Genomic DNA, 20897 nt, shown 5'->3' with positions numbered 1-20897 from the left:
TTATAGCATCTTGCTTTTTCAATTAGGGTTGTAGCTTGGATAGTAATAATAATAATAATAAAAAGAAAGTCAGCAAGCTACACGGTCTGTCTGTCTGTCTTTGTCCTTAAGTTTATTGCCAAGACTCAAAATCTGGCTATAGCAGATCCTAGATTTGGCCCCTTACGGATTGAGGGTCTCCGTACTGTGACAAATGATCCTGATTAACTGCTATTGTGCCCTGTGAGGCCTCTGAGAAAATACATTAAACGAAGTGCTTGAGTTCAACCATAGATCAATTGATTGTTTCCCACCCCAGGTAAAGTCAAGAGGATGGTTACAAGGAATTCAAAATCTTCCTGGATCAGGAAAGTCATTTAACGAGCCCTCCAAGTGGACTAGCTTTCTCTTGACTGTAGACCTAGAACTTATAATCTCAGAGTCATTAACACGTCCCTGGCGTTTAAAATAACTTCAATGTGACGCAGGTCTTAAAGGCGGGTGTCAGTCTACTTTCAACGCCCACTACCTGCGAGACGTAACTTACAGGAGCTTCGTCACATTCTCCATAGTTCATGTGGTGGATGCATATAACATGATCAATAACACCTCAGCTCTCTAATAGAACCAGTAGCAGTTGGAGGAGGGCAGATGTTACCCGGCTGTAAATCTAGTATGATTGGCAAAGGACTGGCTATTCACCTCTCATTCTCCGCTCCCTTGGGACTTGACCAAACAAAGGAACTCTGCAAGTTGACCCCCTCCTACTGTAGGTGGTTATCATCATCTCTAGTGTATCCTAATATATGCATATATATTTTCATGTCCCTGTTCTCCCAGCAGGGTGGGGGTCTGGTAACGTCCAGGTAAGAAAAGCATATCCAAGTGAAGTCTCACCTTGACGAGTTGCTTTGCTTAGTTGTCACACCTTTGCTCAGTCGCTTAGGCCATTATTTCTCATTGAGAGTTAGTGAGGTGATAGGGTGTACTCTTCCACAGTTCATACAAAGCATAAGAGTCACACTCCGGGTCAGGGATCAGACAGTTGGTTTTGTACTTCCACCCACATAAGCATGAGTCACCATAGTAAAGAGATGAGAGGTTTGTATTTGGTGTGGGAACAAATGAAAAATTTGGAAATAATTTTTATTTTTCCTAACCATACAAACCAGAAGGTCTTTACACATACGGGCCCACTGTCACGTACCCCCTCTAATTCTTACCTGCAGTTGCAAAGTGGTTTGTGTTGTTGGAGGGGAGTAACACCTTACTCAAAAGTTTTACGGCTATTTTCAGCTGTTGCCGAAATGTATCTCCATATTAAAGAGCTACAGGTTTGTATGGTTAGAAACAATACAAATAATTTACAAATTTGTCATTTTATTTAAATTACAGTATTTTTTAATTCTAAGGATACAGCATATGTAAAAATATAAAGAAAAATTTCATATAACAGTAGTTGAATGCTATGTTAAAAAGTAGAGAAACTTTTCAAAAAGATTTTATTATCATTCGTGTTACGTTCTTTTCTAATTATAGGTCAGACCACCACTTTCTGGTTTAGCTACAGAACAAGAACTCAATATGTGGTTTGAAGAACAGTTCTCTCGCGAGCTGAATGGAGAAATCACCATTGCCAGTATAGAAAGGAAAGAAGAAACTCCTGAAATCCTAATGTTTGTAAGTTCTTAAACTTTCCTAGTTGGAATGCAATGATTATGAATAATTGAGGGATTGAATAGGTAACCATAAAGTAGAAAACATATACTTAAGACATAGGCATTTTGGCTTAGTATAACTTCTTGTTTTATATAGCTGGTAAGAGTTTGTTATGCTTGTTTCAGGGAATATATTACGGTAATACCTTGAGAACGAATTTTGTTCGTTCCATGACCACCGATGTATCTTAAAAAAATTGTATCAAAATAATTTTTTCCATTTGAATTAAAGGAAGCAGAATTAATCCATTCTAAGGGTAAGAAATGTACTCAAAACAAGCTCAGATTATGCTTAAATTACACTCATCTATCACTAAAGAAAGATAGATACAAAACTAATGATGCGGAAATTTATTTATAATAATAAATGTTAATTAAAACAATAAAAAAATAGAGTTGTACTCACCGCCTAGGCGAGTGCTAGCGTACGGGATGCAGGCAAGGAGGAGGGAGGGAGAGAAGCAAGGCTACCACACACACACCTTGTGATGACTCTCCTCCCTTCTCAGCTGCATCCCATTTAGGTCATTGAAGATGGCAACAGTCTTTTCAGAAATTATAGTTTCTGTAACTGAGTCACCAGCCAGTCCCTTTTCCTTTATCCATATCAAAAGTAGGCACTCCATCTCACTATGAAAATCAGAATGCTACGTTGACAGAATATTTACGCCTTTAGAAGGCTGCGTCCTTTTGTTTGAGAATGGTGGATATGGTGGACGTGTTGCGGCCAAATTCAACGGCCAAATCACAGATTCTCACACTTCGTTCATGCTGTCCTATTATCTCATGCTTTATTTCTATTGAGATAATTTTCTTGTTTTTTTCTTATCACCATCCTTATCCTTAGACTTAGTACCCATGGTTCACATAGTAAATGTTGATAAAATAAAGGAAAACATACAAGAACACACTCTGGAAAGAAGTTTGGGTAACCTCGGGTGCCAAGTGAGCCTTTGGATTGACTCGGGTAGCCGAACAAATACTCTGCCACCTACCGATGGCGTCGTGTGGTGTTTGAAGTTGCATCTCAAAAAAATCGTCGTATCTTAGGGCGTAAATATAGATACAATGTATCATCATACTTGAAAAAATTGTATCTTAGTGCATTCGTATCTCAAGGTATTACTGTACAAGGTTGGATGGTGACCTTGTTTTGAAGTCTTTTGCTGTATGTAAATATTCAGTGATATGGGGTATGGATTTTGCAAAACCTAATAGCCAACTGAAATTACATGTTTATGAAGAAGGTTTGTTTCTTTATGACCCTTTGACTTAGACATTAAGGATTATTTATTTAAGACCACACTCTTACTTAATGGTGCTGCTTGTGCTAAGATTTAATAAGCATATTCATGAAATGGCAAAGAATTTGCAATTGGCTTCAGAAGCAAATCATCTGGTCTTTTAATTTCAGCATTGGACTCATTGCTTCATAAGATATTATGAAACCTAAAGGAAGATTTGATTATACAGTATATATTATTTGCTCTATATAACTTCACCATAAATTTTTAACTACTGCTTTTGTTAATGATAATTATTTTTCATTCCCTCAACAAAAATAATTTCCTGAAGATTCACAGGTAGAAGCCAGGTGGAAGTAAATTTAAGGAAAATAATCAATGTATTTAGAAGATTTCTGAAAATTTTCAATTTCTTTTCCCAGAGAGAGAAGTTAGCACGATGGGAAGCCAGGTGGAGAGAGGCTTTGCATACAAACTTTACATTGAAGGTGGATGCAATGAAAAAGAGTTTCACAAGTAATCAACGCAGCAAGGAGATGAGCTTGTATCCCTATTTGGTGTGTCTTTCACCAAAAGAGTTTGTTAACATCATGATGCAGGTATGAAAAGTGATGGCAGGTTTTTTCTGTTATAATGATACAGATTGATAGGTCTTATATTCTCTTCAAATTTTATATCATTTGAAATGGTGAAGTGATTATTTTCTCTGCTATGTTTAATAATTTTAACAACTTTTAAACCAATTATAATGTCAAATTCATGATGTTATCTGCTAAGTTTGATAACTTTGACAGCTGTTTTGCCCTTTATAATGATAAAGAAATGATGTATTATGCTAAGTTGAATAATTTTAACAGCTTTTGTGCTGATTATAATGGTTAAGTAATAATGAGTAATAATGTAGTGTGGTATCTTTATTCATTTTTATAGTGTCTTTTATGCAGGTATACCTCGGGTTACATTGTTTTGATATTAAGTAATTTATTATCATACGTCTTTTGTAAAAAAAAAGTGGAAAAATAAAGAATTTATTAGGCCATTTTATATCAGTCCATTACTGATGTGAACTTTTAATAAGACTAAAAAACCATTAAAATCAGGTGAATCATGTTACTTTATAATAAATAGAAATAAAAGTATAAAATCATATTGAAATATGTATATTTACAATAAATGTTAATACCATGATCATCATAGATCTTAGAGAACGAAATATGAACATATCTGTGATTGTTGTTGTTGTCATCTTATTTAGCGTTCTTTAAGAACTTAAGTTGTTTTCCGTGGGAGTTCCAATATTTACTGTTTGGCGTTGTCGTCACAGCGCCATTCGAAATTCACACGAAATTGAAATCCAGATTACTTTAGGCATACACATTCTAAAAAACCATGATTTTTAAAAAGTTAATTTTGCTTTATTAAAGCATTTTTGTTTTTAATTTCTCAATTTCTAGTGCATTTTAATAATCAAAAACTACTTCCTTTTATTTTTGGATGTGATCAGCTGATCTCAAGACTTAATCGAGTGTATGCACACATACGAATAACAAAGAATATCGTCTATATAATTTCTTAACTCATTCAATACAAATTCAAAATTACGTTAGTACCAATTTGTTATTGAAATCATAGTTTTCACATATTTCTTGTATAGCTATTATTATTAGTTGTCATATGAATCTCTCTCTCTCTCTCTCTCTCTCTCTCTCTCTCTCTCTCTCTCTCTCTCTCTCTCTCTCTCTCTCTCTCTCTCAGGAGTGAGAGTAGATGTGTTTAAGTATAAGCTCGATAAATACCTAAGATGCATCCCAAACCATCCAAGACTGGAAAATGCATTAGCAACTCTCTGGTGGATATGCGAGGTGCCTCACACTGAGAGACCTGGGGGAACCCAAACATAGAAGAAGGTTCTCTCTCTCTCTCTCTCTCTCTCTCTCTCTCTCTCTCTCTCTCTCTCTCTCTCTCTCTCTCTCTCTCTCTCACATGGAACAGATTTTACAAATGATTGTTTTCTTGAAAGCTGTCAGTTAGATACTACACACAAAATAAACTTATACTTTTCCTAACCCCTTCGCTACATTTTTAACCCCTTCGCTATGAGGCACCGGTCCCTGGTCGGTAGCTGTATACGAGATATGCGACTCGCATATATTTTTATATAACCCATAATTGCATGTTTAATTTGTGTATTTGCATGTTTCTGGGCTCCACCTGTGCCGCTCCGTGAAATGCTCCTTTAGCATCATTTCTAAGGTATATTTCTGCTATACAGTATATTACCAGAGAAAAGGTTGCATTGGAATGCTAGGGATAAACCCAGCTCGCTCACCTATATAAGGTGTCGGTATAGTAACTGGGGCGTGAAAACCACTGTCAGAGGTCTCGTGCCATTTAGATCTCTCCTCTTCAAATTCCCCCGTTACTACGAGGTGCCGTTCTACATTCCACTACTGATCGCTACTACTACTACCTCCACCCACGCGATCCCCTTCACTCCTTTCATAGCATCTTTGGAGAATGCACGCGTGCCTTTTGATTTTTGTGATTTGGTGTTTTGCGCAAGATGTCGGATCTTTTAAAAGCTTCTACCACCAAGTTGAGTATTAAAACTATCAGTTTTGAGGTTCTGGAAGTAGCGATATCCGATACACTCAATTACTTAGGTGTTTAAGTTTCGGGAGTCGGAGATTACCGCTCCCTGTCAGCCATTTTGATGTCGCTACCTCCGAGAGCTTTTGTTTACTTGATGACTGGCAATTAGTTCCTCATACTAATTGTATTTCGTTTTGATCCTTTACATCGCACCTGCTCATTGCCATTTTGCAATTATGCGATGCTTTTCATTACAACTTCTATTTAGGTTATGGGCTCGCATGGCTACCTGACCGGGCCGTGTACGACCTTGGAAGGTAGCCTACACCAGCCCGAGTCCTGGTGTTTTGAGTATTTTTAACTCTAAGGATTAGTTTAACTCTTATTAGTGTAAGTTGGTTACCATTCTTATATATAAGAGATAGGTCCTTTAGTTAAGGTTATGATAAAGAGGAACCTCAGGTTCACAGGATATTATCCTTGTCAATTTATCGTCCCAAATCGGTATTTTACCCGATTGGGTATTTCTAACAGTTAGTGTTGCAGTCTTCCCGACCAGGTCGGTAGCTACCCGACTTTGGAGAGCTAGGCTAAACGCAATTTACATTCACGTGTTACTCCCTATGTTCCTCTCTTGCCCAAATATTCTCATTAATTTCTCTTTTTGCTTGCCATCATAACCTATATATATTATTTGTTTCATTATTTAATCGTTATTATATATTTTATGGTCATTCTGTTACGTTACGATTGTGTGGATCACGTGGAGCTACTGTTTCTCGGAGGGTTGTCACAAATGGCCGGTTACAGGTCCACTTGATCGCCATGAGCCACGCTCTTGGCTGGTTCCCGCTAGCTACCCACCTAGGTGGAGTACGCTTCTCCTCATCCCTCTCCCGGGGTACCACATGACTCACTCTCTATAGAGATTAAGCGGAGAACAGCTGATTTGTAATATGGTCGAGTACGCTCTCATGCTACGGGTTGTCGTAAGCCGTGCTCTCTCCTGGCCGCTTCGGCTGGCCCCCGGGCGGGCCGAGATTGATTGATTGATTTAAAGTTTTCAGGTAGGCGGGCCGGGAGGATTACGGGTTGCGTATTAGGTATTCTTCCGGCGTGATTTTCTTCGTTGTTTTTTCATTCACTTATGATATACTAGAGTTAGCCTACAATACGATTTTTATCGTTAGCTTTACCGTGTTTCTGTGTGTAGGCTATCTATACGATTAAGACGAAGTAATCACGGAAGAATTTTCATATTTATATTTTGTCAATAGAATTAGTAGTAAAATTTGAATATTTTACTATTATTGTCGCTGTTCCTCAGGAAGGTACCCGGGGCTGGCGGGAGTCATAGAACTCCTCCCTCCCTAACCTCCTTATTTCGGGACGCCCCTACCTTGGTAGGCGTTCAAGACACTTGGGTCATACTCAGTTGGCTCCCCGGAGCCAACGGGAGGTATTTTATTTGACTTAACAATTGTTAACTTTTTACATTCCCGGCACTGGCGGGATAATATAACCTCATTTACGACAATAATAATAACAATGAATGATCATAAATTAGTATCATGATATTTACATCCACCCGGATATTCTACTTCGGTTTAGTTTAATTTTAAGAACCCGGAGCCTCCGGTAATCCTATTAGGATACTCATGTATCATTTTAATTACAGGTAGTACGATGCCAGATGACAGCTTGTGCGGCTGTTTTGCAGCAAGCTTGTGGGCATGAGGTCTGCCGACCTCATGCTCCGTGTGCTGTCCAGGTGGACGATTTACTGGTGTGGCACCCGGACGGGTGGGAGATTTGCTACGGGCTGGTCTCTAAGTTAACTGCAGATTCGGTAGGTATCCCCGTCGGACCTTCTAATAATTACTTTGAGTATAAGTTGATAGAGTTTAAAGGGGATTATTTATTATATATCTTAGACGGCGGGTTTGCCCGTAATATTAGTAACAAAACTTTCTCTTTCAGACTCCTCAGACCGCCAAGAGTTCCGCCTTGTCGACCCTCAAGATCTGGGTCGGTGGGTTCGCCAGGAATGTGAAGGCTAAGAAACCATACGTCCTGTCTGAAGAAATGTGTAGTTTGATCTACCCCAATGCCAATATTTCGGCGGCGGTAGCCAAGGAAGTGGCGGAACCTATCATAGCCAATATCAGGGATGATACTCTGATTTTGCCGGAGGAGCTGGAGGGACTCGGAGAAACGGTCCTGGAGGATGTAGCAGCCATCAACTTGGACCTGGAGCCGATGGTTCTGGACGACGCAGAACAAGGTAGGGAGGTAAGTGAGGCAGGATACCCATTCCTAGCCCGTCACGGTCTTCTTCTTCTCTAACTTCCTTCCAAGGGTTTGCTGAGAAGAACATGGCTGGGGTCAGGCCATGCCCAGTAATCCCAAAAGTTGAACAACTAAAAAAGACCTTACCCAAATCAACTAAGTCTTCCAAGCTGCCAAGACCATCCAAGTCTTCTTTATCCGCTAAGGTATTGAAGGACTCGGCAGTAGCTACTTCCTCTCACCATGGGTCGAGAGCCAGGAGCAGCTCGAGAGCTAAGACCCCGGATGTACCCTTTGATCCGGCGGTTTTTTCGAGCCAGTTAATGGAGCAGATGGGCAGCATAGTCCAATCTCAGATTGGATCCTTAGTTGATCGTCTGCAGTCTGTAGACACCCTGGCACAGAGACTGCAAAACCAGGAGAGTCTAATAGAGAATCTCTTGCGATCCGGACTGCCTCAACAACAGCAGTATGTAATCCCGGACGCCTCTAAACTCCCGGCATTCGTGAAAAGCAATCCCTGGCGATTGGCTTTACATGCCCCCTTTAAGGATGGCATGTTGACTATCGAAGGATGTAGCACCCGGCCGGTGGAGGATTATGAATTCTATCCGCCGGGACTTCAGTTCCTCTTCCCCGGGTTTGCGCGCTTGACATAGGAAGCGCTAGTAAGGCTAGATAAGGTTCCTAAGGAAACTGTTATCTACCCTAAGGAACAAGCACAGTCCGCCTGGGTCCGGACTTTGAATGAGTGGGAGTGTGTTAACACCATGCTGACACCCCATAAAAGCTCATATACAATGTTTGTAGTGGAGGGACAAACTCCAATGCCTTGCACCACGAAAATAGTGGACCTTGCTCTACAAGCAGCAATCAAAGACAAGACGATGCCCCAGTTACGGGAAACAGACCTGACTTCTCTCCTATATCCGGGGGATCACGATTGCTGGATTGATGCTCCAGCAACGTTTACTACGGGGAAATTGAACGCTGACTGTGCTTCTACACAATTCAGCGAACAGCTACCCAGGCTCCCGGATTCCCTGATAAAATTCGAATTTGATGCTCGCATGAAGCTGAGTAGGTCCATCAACTCAGCCACAATGGCGGAAATGTCTTCCCTGGTATACGAAGAGGAGCCACTATTTAAAATCTTGACAAAGTCGTTGCTGCATACGTTGCTATGTGACGCATACGATTTTGCAGTAGCCAGACGTAGATGCCGGAAGCACGTCTTGTCTGAAGCTTCTATTAGGCATGAGCCTAATAAGCTTATCAAAGCACCAATTTGGGGTCCTGACCTGTTCCCGGAGGATATGGTGAACTGTGTTCTTAGTGAAGCTGCAAGGGTAAATCAGAGCCTCAAGGTTTGGTGGGGTCTGATACCTAAACGCAAATTTGAGCCATCCAGTATACGATATCCTAAAGGGAAACCTTATGGGTACTCTCGCCAGAAGTTAGAATTCTGTGAAACCTTTAGTTTAATTCTCTGGGAATATCTACTGTGGTCATATATACCCTCAGGAAGCTACTGAAGGAACCTTCCATCAGGACGTCATGGCTTGAGCCCAAAAATATGTTTAGATTTTCTGTCATAACTTGGTAACCAGTTATGCTATTGAAATAATTAAATCTACAATAGAAAGCTGAATAATTTCTCTATAGATTTGTAAGATAATATCAATGTGTTCCCATAAAATTTTGAGCAATTGAAGGTGGTAGTTTGATAAAAAAAAAACATGAAGCTTAATACAAAGAACGTTTATACGGTAAATCTGTTTGTTATTAATATTGTATCATTGTCAAATAATAAATTTGTACATACAGTATATAAAAATAAACATGCAAATGGTACCTATTCAAATGGTATACAGTAAATAACTAAAAAAAAATAACAGAAATATTAATACATAACTCAAACATAAAATAATAAATGTAACATGATTCTTACACAAGCACAATTTTACTCGCACTTATATGCACATACAGTACATACACACACGTACGCAACCATTCATTCCAAAAGTTATAGTCGGGTGCTTACTCTTTCTCTAGCTTCTCTTGGACTTTTTCATCTTTATATCTACCGGGCAACATCTAATGATTTTTAATGCAGTTGAAATGAAATTAACCTTAAATTCAGGAAATGTCACGGCATAAGAAGATGCAAAAAGGTACATTGAAAAAAATAGGTCATATTGGAGACAAAGCAAAGTCTAAATAGGTATTTTTTTTCATGTTAAAAGAAAAAATTAGTCTCACACCCCTCACAGTGACTGTGCTTGTATTTCTAAGCAATTGATAACACAATTCAACAAAATATAGAGGCAAACAAGACAGACAAAAAAATGAAAACAAATACATCACAAACAACAAAAGAAGTATTCATAATTTGGCAATTTCTGTACACAAAATGATAGAATAATGGGTTTTCAAGTATTCAAAATCAATCTACAAACACTTATAGACAATATCAAGCAATAGACAATATCAAGCACTAATTCTATCAAAGAAATGTACAACACGAGGCACAAACGATGTACAAAACAAAAATGGTGTCCATGAGCACTGAGGAAGACCCATTTTGGGTAAATCTTTTTCATATCTAAGAAAATTTTTAATTCTCATGTCTGTATACTCGCCCTTCAATGTTTTCACATCCTTATAATGCACTAGTCACAAAAAAAAAAAAAAAAAAAAAAAACGCATATTTTCAAAGAAAAAGAAAATTCTCACGAGTGGCAGAAAATGTCACCATATTGGGTCAAGCACTGAGATGAAGTGGAAGAACAACATAAGTCTGTGGTGCATGTGCTGCTGCTACACATTTTCTTTTAGGTTCCACGTGTCCCTCGACCATCTGTAACCTCAGGGTGTGAGTTTCGTTTTCTTGAGCGATGCGTATATTTATGCCGAATTTCCCCTGAAAATAAGTTACAGATGATGCAAAATTCATGCCATTAGATCACTTATGGCAATGAATATATTTACGCGTTATTTTGTCATCGAATCACCTGAGGGTTAAAAACTACATCTTATTTTTTTGTAAGCTTAAAATAAGTAGATTCATATTAACCATATATTAATCAAATTCCATTTCTGAATAAATACAGAACTGGGACTGGTCATTTGTGGTTTAGCCTAGTGACAAGTAAATTCGAAGAAAAGTAAATTAAACTTCAGTCATTTTTCACTTTGTCGCCTCTCCTGGAATTAATCACCGATGTAGGGTGAGGTATACCTGTACAGTACTGTATAGGGAAATAGGGGATCTATTATTGTTATGTAAGTGGATACAAATCCCTATATTTTTCGAATTTGAATGTATTTCAATTATGTAACATCTGCAGATAATAGGGGATAGCCTTACATTTGAAGTGTGAGCTAAAGGGTATTAGGATGATTAATTAGATCATTTTGAACTAGGCAATTTAATGGATTTCTCTATGCCTTAAACTTTTTATGTTTAGATGTAGTAAATGTGATTTGTTTAGAAGTTTTTCAATTTTTTTTAATGATAATATCTTTTAAACAGGAAATATATCACTTTGCCAGTGGGTCTGAAGCTTATTCTCTTTCAAGATATAACCTATACAGAGGAATGGGTGAGAAAGTGTATCAGAGATTTTTGATAAACCACAAAAAAGAAACTGGAGCACTAAATAAATTGAAAATTATTTATAAAAAGCTGGGATTATGGATGCTGGAAGACCATCATGGAGGTAAGTTCAACTGCACAGAATAATATAAGGCTATTTAGGATCGTGAAGAAAGCACGTTTGATGTTTTTTAATAGATGAGCTTTTATTCTTGTTTTCTATCTAAAGTATGATAGAAGGATTTGCTGGTTTTATACGTGATGTTAAAAAATGTAATTGTAGAAAAATTTTGAATTAGAATATACAGTACTGGAGAACTTGTGTATAGGTAGGTCTCAAAACAATAGAAATGATTAACCTTGAAGTTTATGAAATATGATGATGTATGAGTAATTCCATTTTTTCAATATTTAACTTAGCCGTTGATTATAATAGCTGCAACTCTGTTGCTCGACAGAAAAACTCTACGGAAAAATTCGCCAGCGATCGCTACACAGGTAGGGGGTGTACTCAACAGTGCCATCTGTCGTTCAGATACCCAGTACTCATTGTAAACAAAGAACTCAATTTTCTCTCTGTCGAGCTATCGACAAGACGCTCTTATTCGCTGTTGCTAAACTGGAGTTTTTTCACAACTAATTGGTGAAGTACTTTATTCTAGTTTTGAGCTTTCGCTATGCAGGTGTTTTATCTTCATCTTAAATCTTGAACTCGTTTTGGATAGATTTAATTATGGTGACAAAGAGAGTATGGACTTTCTTTCACTTTTAAATGGCCGACCCTTCCCTTAGACGGAAGTGTGTTTAGGCTTTTAGTAATTCTTATCACGTTATATATTTTATATCTCTCCGCCTTTATTAGGCCTCTTCGATTAACTTTCCATTTATTATAAACATATAAAAATAAATTTTAATGTTTTGTTTATATAGACCTTTCCTGAGAGTAGGCGGTCCTAACTTGGAAACCGAAGTTAATCAACGTTGAGCCCTTTATATCGTAATTAGCTTTTAAAGAGCTAAGGATTTAAAACTTTTTAAATGTAATATTTTATGAAAGAATTTCTTTGATAGTCTTCGTACTGTTTTCAAAGATGAACTAACGTTTAGTTTTTTTTTATGCTACGCAGTTGTTGACGTTCAGGACGTTCAACATGCGCTCTATCGTTACGATAGAGAGAGAGTGTATCACGGTTTCACTTTGCAGTAAGAGTAAATCGATTCTGACGTTTTGTTCATTCTTTCTTAGCTTAAATGTTTTAAATTCTAATTTAAAGGAACTTTTTATTGAAAAACCTTTCAGTTTTTTCCTTTAGTCAAATAACATGTTTTTTTTGACGAAATATAATTGGGCTCTTCTCTTAGGTGCGAAATCAAGAGAGAAAGAGAGAGAGAGATAGAGACGGAGGGAGAGAGAGGAGAGAAAACGTTCCGTTCAAGCGGGTAACGTTGTTCTCGTGTTACTCGTGTCCCTAGTCGCTGTACGGGGAGGAAGGATAAAACGTTTTTAGGTTTTTATTCTCGTCCCCAGGCTATGTGCGGTGAGAGATTGAAAACGTAGTTATATGAACTAGTGTTTAGTCTCTTTCCCAGCCACTGATTTTTTTATCTTAAAATATGTTTTCTGTTTTTTGCTGGTATTAATGAGCTTGCATTATACGACTGATTTTGCAATTACTACCTTTTAATGAAGGGTAGAATTGCGTGTTTCAGGTAGAAATAAGTGCAAAACAGAAAATCGAAGTGATAAAGTGATATGCGCAAAGTGTTACAGTGTTGCGTCCGAGGCGCAAAGTGTTACAGTGTTGCGTCCGAGGGTTCGTCTGTTCGTGCCTGTCGTTCACCTAGTCCGGGACCTCTTACATGCTCCCAAGCCCAGGGGAGAAGTAATGTCAAACGACTTATGGGTTCGAGAGGCCTTGACCAACGAACAGACGTTTTTCCCTCTATGGTATCGTGTGTATCTTACCAAGATCTCCCCTACCATAACACGAGAGAGACGTTGTTTCTCCTCGTCATCCGAAGGCTTTTCGCATAAGAAACCTGTCACAAGGTTTCGAAGCCCTTAAGCGAAAGTCAGTCCTTTCAGGACAGGTCCAGCGTCCTGGTTACAACCATTAGGACAGCTCTGACCCTTTGCAGTCATCGGATAACTGCTCGCCGCCTAACAAAAGCGTAACACAGACTCCGAGAGTCTTTTTTTGTAGGCAAAGTGTTGCGGTTACAGACGTTACCCTCGTCTCTTACCACAACCATTTCCGTTGATCCTTAATGGGTTGTATGGCAAGACATGCAGTATATGCTTGCCTCCCTTATGGAAGACTATTCTACCGATTAGTCCGTTGAGTCTAGCCGTTTATCTCATCGATATCCTGGCTTTCAGCCAACCTAATGTTCCTTTGTGCTTACTGTTGACGTTGGCGTAGCTTAGTCACGTCAGTCAGGTTGTTTAGAACCACACTCGATGCGGTCTCGTGTGGTTTTTCAGCCGCATTTGGACGTTAGGCCACTTGCTGATACTCCTGTTGACGTTCAAGACGTTCACTAACAATCGGAGTTGACTTGTTTTGACGCTGTGCGTCAACCTCCGCATTCTAGAGTTGTTTTGACTGCTCAGTCTAGGCAGTCAAAGCAGTCTCGAGTGGACGCTGTGCGTCCTCATGCACCTGTTGTGGTTGACAGTTCAGTTGTTGACAGTTCACAGACTGTCAAGCAGTTACATGACGTTGCGTTCTGGTCCGCTACTAATGCACCAGTGAGTGTGGACTCTGCTTGTAAAGCATTGCCACCACGGTAGGTCTCTCCCTTGCTTGAGACTCAGCTTTTATCGGACAAGGTTCCTGTAGATGAGGAAGTTGCTGTTCTCCCTCCTACTGATATTCCCTTGAGGACTCTGTCAGATGGAGAGGAGCCTAAAGCTGCTTAGCCTCCTATGGACTTTAATTAAATCATGATGATTTTTTTTAAGGACCTTCGTCCGGATCTTTTTGTAACTGCTGCTCCTCGTTCGCCTAAACGTCAGAGCTTACACTAGGCCTAGCTACTTCGAAGCCGTTGTTTTTAAGCTAGTGCTTTCTCGCTCTCCTAGAGAGCGTTACGTTGGCTAGGCGACTGGTTTTTCACCAGGAGGAGTTTGGGGGATACAGCCTTTGCTTTCCCTTCTTTTAAACTGGTTTATAGAGCGAGAGTCTGATATGACACGAGAGAAGTTCTCGGCTTGGGAGTTCATGCCTCTGCCCAGATAGACTTCTCAATTCTGGTAGACTCTCCCTGGCGCCTAGCCAGGAGACGCTCCAAGTTGTTTACTGGTCAACTTCACAGCTGTTTTCGAGCCTTTGAAGTTTTGCTGTACAATTATGTCACGCATAACAAGGCTTCCAGGGATGGTAAACGGTTCCGCCTTAGTCGCTAACCCCGTCTGTTGCCACACCTGCTCCCGTAGACCCTAAATGGGCTTTGCTGCAAGACATGCAGTCCAAGCTTGTTTCCTTGATAGAGGACTTAAATGCGGAGAAGGTTGCTACCGAACCTTCTGGCCAACAACCTTCCAACCGGTCGGTTGTGCGCCCTGTTGACGCTGAGGTAACTTACTCGCGTCTGCCAGTGGAGGTGGTTCCTCCACCGATGCGACCCAGTGTGGGTTGCCAGCCGCACGTTGACGTTAAGCGACGCTCGGAGGTGGTTGTTGACGTTCAGGACGTTCAACAACCAGCAGAGGTGACTTGTTTTGACGCAGTGCGTCAGCCTCAGCAACCCGGTAGGGTGTTGACTGCACCACCCAGACGGTCTAGACAGTCTCGGGTTGACGCTGTGCTTCCTCGCGCACCCATGGTTGTTGACAGTTCACAGACTGTGCAGCAGTTCCATGATATTGCGTCCGGCTCCGTCACGCATCCACCAGTGCGACCGGACTCAGCGAGCCAGACGTTGCCCACTCCGTTGCCGTTTCCTCATCAGTTTTCGGATGAGGAACCCTCTGATGAGGACGTTGCTGAACAACAAGACGATCAGCCCCCAGAATAGATCAAGCCCTGCTATCCATCCAGAAGATGCTGAAGAAGGAACACTGCTCAGTCAGGCTGTGGATGAGTCTGGTAGGGACGCTGTCATCCGTGGAACAATTTGTGTCACTAGGAAGACTACACCTCCGTCCTCTTCAATACCATCTAGCTTTTCACTGGAAAAAGGACAAGACGCTAGAAGCGGTCTCGATCCCGGTTTCCGAAAAGATAAAGTCTTGTCTGACTTGGTGAAAGGACAATATCAACCTAAGAGAGGGTCTTCCCCTAGCTGTTCAGACTCCCAACCACGTTCTCTTCTCGGACGCATCGGAAGTAGGCTGGGGTGCGACATTAGACGGTCGGGAATGCTCGGGAATATGGAACTCGAGTCAAAGGACAATGCATATCAACTGCAAGGAGCTACTAGCAGTACGTCTGGCCTGGAAAAGCTTCAGGTCTCTCCTTCAAGGCAAAGTGGTGGAGGTGAACTCGGACAACACCACGGCTTTGGCGTACATCTCCAAGCAAGGAGGGACCTACTATCTGACGTTGTACGAGATCGCAAGGGACCTCCTCACCTGGTCAAAAGGTCTAAACATATCACTAGTAACGAGGTTCATCCAAGGCAACTTGAATGTCATGGCAGATTGTCTCAGTCGGAAGGGACAAATAATTCCAACAGAATGGACCCTCCACAAGGATGTATGCAAGAGACTTTGGGCCACCTGGGGCCAGCCAACCATAGATCTCTTCGCAACCTCGATGACCAAGAGGCTCCCAATATTTTGCTCACCAATCCCGGACCCAGCAGCAGTTCATATAGATGCCTTTCTCCTAGATTGGTCACATCTAGATCTATATGCATTCCCTCCGTTCAAGATTGTCAACAAGGTACTGCAGAAGTTCGCCTCTCACGAAGGGACAAGGTTGACGCTAGTTGCTCCCCTCTGGCCCGCGAGAGAATGGTTCACCGAGGTACTTCGATGGCTAGTAGACGTTCCCAGAACACTTCCCCTAAGGGTGGACCTTCTACGTCAGCCACACGTAAAGAAGGTACACCAAGGCCTCCACGCTCTTCGTCTGACTGCCTTCAGACTATCGAAAGACTATCGAGAGCTAGAGGCTTTTCGAAGGAGGCAGCCAGAGCGATTGCTAGAGCAAGGAGAACATCCACCCTTAGAGTCTACCAATCGAAGTGGGAAATCTTCCGAAACTGGTGCAAGTCAGTATCCGTATCCTCGACCAGTACCTCTGTAACTCATATTGCTGACTTCCTCTTATATCTGAGGAAAGAACGATCTCTTTCAGCTCCCACTATCAAGGGTTACAGAAGCTTGTTGGCATCAGTCTTCCGTCACAGAGGCTTAGATCTTTCCAACAATAAAGATCTACAGGACCTCCTTAAGTCTTTTGAGACCACGAAGGAGCGTCGTTTGGTTACACCTGGTTGGAATTTAGACGTGGTACTAAGATTCCTTATGTCAGACAGGTTCGAACCGCTACAATCAGCCTCCCTGAAAGATCTCACCTTAAAGACACTTTTCCTGGTATGCTTAGCCACAGCTAAAAGAGTCAGTGAGATTCATGCCTTCAGCAAGAACATCGGATTCTCATCTGAAACGGCTACATGTTCTCTACAACTTGGTTTTCTAGCCATAAACGAGCTGCCTTCTCGACCTTGGCCAAAATCGTTCGATATTCCAAGCTTATCGTATATGGTTGGAAATGAACTAGAAAGAGTCTTATGCCCTGTAAGAGCTCTTAAGTTCTATTTAAAACGAACTAAACCTTTACGAGGCCCGTCTGAAGCTTTATGGTGTTCAGTTAAGAAACCATCTTTGCCCCAAAGAATGCTTTATCCTATTTTATCAGACTGTTAATACGAGAAGCTCATTCCCATCTGAATGAGGAAGACCAAGCTTTGCTGAAGGTAAGGACACACGAAGTTAGAGCTGTCGCAACTTCCGTGGCCTTTAAACGAAATAGATCTCTGCGAAGTATAATAGACGCAACCTATTGGAGAAGCAAGTCAGTGTTCGCGTCTTTTTATCTTAAGGATGTCCAGTCTCTTTACGAGAACTGCTACACTCTGGGACCATTCGTAGCAGCGAGTGCAGTAGTGGGTGAGGGCTCAACCACTACAATTCCCTAATTCCATAACCTTTTTAATCTTTCTCTTGAAATGTTTTTATTGTTGTTTTTGGGTTGTCCGGAAGGCTAAGAAGCCTTTCACATCCTGGTTGATTTGGCGGGTGGTCAAAGTCATTTCTTGAGAAGCGCCTAGATTAGAGGTTTTGATGAGGTCCTGTTGTATGGGTTGCAACCCTTGATACTTCAGATCCTAGGGGTCGCTCAGCATCCTAAGAGGATCGCGAGGCTCCGTAAGGAAGACGTACTTAAAAAGGCAGAGTAATTGTTCAAGTCGACTTCCTTACCAGGTACTTATTTATTTTGTTTTTGTTATTTTGATAACTTCTAAAATGAAATAAAAATTCTTAGCTCATATGATGTAAACATATTTTGCTGGTCTCTACCCACCCCCCTGGGTGTGAATCAGCTATTATAATCACCGGCTAAGTTAAATATTGAAAAATGTTATTTTGATAATAAAATAAATTTTTGAATATACTTACCCGGTGATTATAAATTAAAGGACCCTCCCTTCCTCCCCAATAGAGACGCAGTGGACCGAGGAGAAAATTGAGTTCTTTGTTTACAATGAGTACTGGGTATCTGAACGACAGATGGCGCTGTTGAGTACACCCCCTACCTGTGTAGCGATCGCTGGCGAATTTTTCCGTAGAGTTTTTCTGTCGAGCAACAGAGTTGCAGCTATTATAATCACCGGGTAAGTATATTCAAAAATTTATTTTATCAAAATAACATATTATAACAGAGTGCATGGTTGAGGAAACAAAGATTACAAGGGGTGCCTGCACACACTATATTCTGGGGTTGGATTATTATGCTTGTTTGAAGGTTTAGTCCTTAAAAGCTTTTGGCCTGTAGTTGTTGGAAAATAGTTAAACCAGACCACAATTGGACAATTCTTGATTCAGCGCTGGCTCATATGATTTGTTTATAAATGCTTGAGAATTGAAATAAAACAGATCCAAAGAAATTGGAAAGTGATCAGAGATATTGTGCAACAAATGGTATATCCTAGTAAATTCCTCTATCACCTGCATTATGATAATGGCCACCAAAGTATGATTTATTCCTACACGAAATATAAAACAATCGTCCTGTAAGTAGGTAATGGGTTTTCAGCACGAGCGTTATGTCCATTGAATTGTTTAATGAGTCAGTTAAGCAACAGGTGGGAGTGAGGGTGAGTAGATGCACCCACCTATTTAAATATTTCACTTATGCTTTCTGCCTTGATGAGTACAGACGTACTGGTGTGGCCTTAATCAAACTTTTCATTTCCATTTTCTTTCAGGAAGTGAATGCAGGCTATTGATTGAGATGATTGTAAAGAAAGACTTGGAGCAGGGATGGGCATTACATTTGGCTTTTGTTTAGTGGTCTGTAGATACACATTCTCTATGCTTCTTACTGCGGGTATGATTGTTTGCAATCATTCCCGTGTACTTAGTGTAGGTCGTGGCTTCCCATACAGTGTCAGGTGTGTGCTTTTAGCGGGAAGAAGAGAGCTTTCCTTCTTCCATAAGCTCATTGAGTTTGCCTGCTACTGCCACATCTGTGCTCACTTGGGAATATGTGTTATAAGCATGAAGCCCTCGGAACCACATTGACGGGCTTTTCAGTTTCTGGTGGCGTGTAGGATTCCCCCAGTGTTTTCCAGACCCCATTGGAGTTTGGAGGTTCTTCTCCATTTGTCCTTACCGCTGAACCATTTTCTTGTATTTTAGACCCCTGAGGTTGCATGCACGAGCCTGGAGCCATTACCTCGTGTAAATCTCTGCGCAAGGACTGGGGTGTCCGGCTACATTAGTTGCCAAGTGGGACATGTGTGGCCAATGCATGATACTGAAGGGTTGTAGCTACCCCGGCAACTTTGTGGGACTAAAGAACAGCCCCGTATTTCATCCCATTGGCACCAATGCATAGGGTTAGGCTATACCACGTTGCTCCACCGCGTCCCCTAGGATTAAGGATCAGGTTCCCTGGCCATCTCAATACTGTAGACAGGTGGGACAGGAGTTTACGGCCTCTTTTACTTTTTGTCCCTGGGTTGATGGAAGATACTTTGATAGAGTGATGTGAGAGGATGGCACCATTCAGGGCTACCATTGCTTTTTTGTGTGCAGACAAGAGTTTGGGGCCGAAGGGATTAGGCACAGGGTTTTGGCCCTCCTCTGCCCTCTCTAGAGAAGATATGTTGTCAGAACTGTCCTATTCCTAGGGATAATGAATCTCCGGTGAAGTTTGCCATACCCTCTTCCCTTGTGGAGTTAGAGGGTACTGTACTCGGGATTCGTCTGCCCCTAAGACACTGGACATTGGACTGTTGCTGACAGGGTTAGACAATTCCTGAGTCATAGTGTTTCTGTGGATGTCCATGCAGACATTCATGGGTGTAACATTCGTTAGAGGTGACCTTGGCTCCACCTTCAGGAAGGACCTCGGTTACTGAGCAGCAATAAGGTGCCCCTCAAGGCCTCAGGCCACCCCTGTGGCTGCCCTGGTTAGGTCTGTCTTGTTTAGCCATGGATCGAGTTGACAATCATATCTGTGGATCTGAGAATTTTCTAGCTGCAAATCAGGCAACGAGATCTTGCCCCGCTACTCTCAAGGCAGAAAGGTTCTCTTCGAGCATCAGCACCTCTTTAGGTTGACCCCTTGGTGTGCTCACTGTCAGTTTCTTTGGAAACTCAAGGCAGAGGGCATGGCTTCTCGGTCTCTTTAGTCGAAGGCCTTGGCTAGTCGATTGGGGTCGCCTTTCAAGTGGTGTTCTGGCTTGACTAGCTATCTGGCGCAGTTATGTACAGTCAGCCCTCCGTGTTTGCAGGTTCTATCTTTGCACCATTTCAGTTTCTTGTGGTCCAGAGGTCTACATATATTTGAATAAAGTTTCAGTTTCTTGCAGTTACAACTCCGGCGCGCAACCCAACATTTTCAAACCGCCCGCGCTTCTTTGCAAATGGCCTTCATTTTGTTTCCCTCCCTGCGCAGTGCAGTAATGAAAAGCAAACAAATATACATGACAACTTTATAGCTAACACATGTAAACTAGCCCATTCAAAGATAGACCCTTTGTATAGAAATTCTGATAATAAAAATTATTGAAAAGGTTAATACATACACTATGTTCAAGTAATATTTGATATGTACAGTCAGCCCTCATTTTTCGTGAAGGTTGGTATACATAGACAGGCGTGATAAGGGAAAAATTGTGAAAGCAGGTTGCCCTATTGTGGGATAACTCCTAACCTAACCTAACAACTTCAGAAATATAGCTTATTTTATAAACTAAATACAGTACATAAATATCTTAGAAATAATTATTTCTTTT

The 20897-nt window shown here is 41.1% G+C and overlaps 1 protein-coding gene across 1 annotated transcript in view; it reads left to right on the top strand.

The window, feature by feature from the left end:
* The window catches only part of PolrMT (mitochondrial RNA polymerase), a 229510-nt gene that overhangs the window by 107951 nt on the left and 100662 nt on the right, over window positions 1-20897 (top strand). Inside the window, 3 exon segments of the mRNA XM_068351814.1 lie at window positions 1519-1659; window positions 3364-3540; window positions 11358-11544. Of these exon segments, the coding sequence (XP_068207915.1) occupies window positions 1519-1659; window positions 3364-3540; window positions 11358-11544 (505 nt within the window).

The sequence above is a fragment of the Palaemon carinicauda genome, chromosome 28 (genome assembly GCF_036898095.1).
Source record: "Palaemon carinicauda isolate YSFRI2023 chromosome 28, ASM3689809v2, whole genome shotgun sequence".
Lineage (NCBI taxonomy): Eukaryota > Metazoa > Arthropoda > Malacostraca > Decapoda > Palaemonidae > Palaemon > Palaemon carinicauda.
The sequence above is the reverse complement of the archived record's forward strand: the minus strand, read 5'-3'. Positions and strand labels throughout refer to the sequence as shown.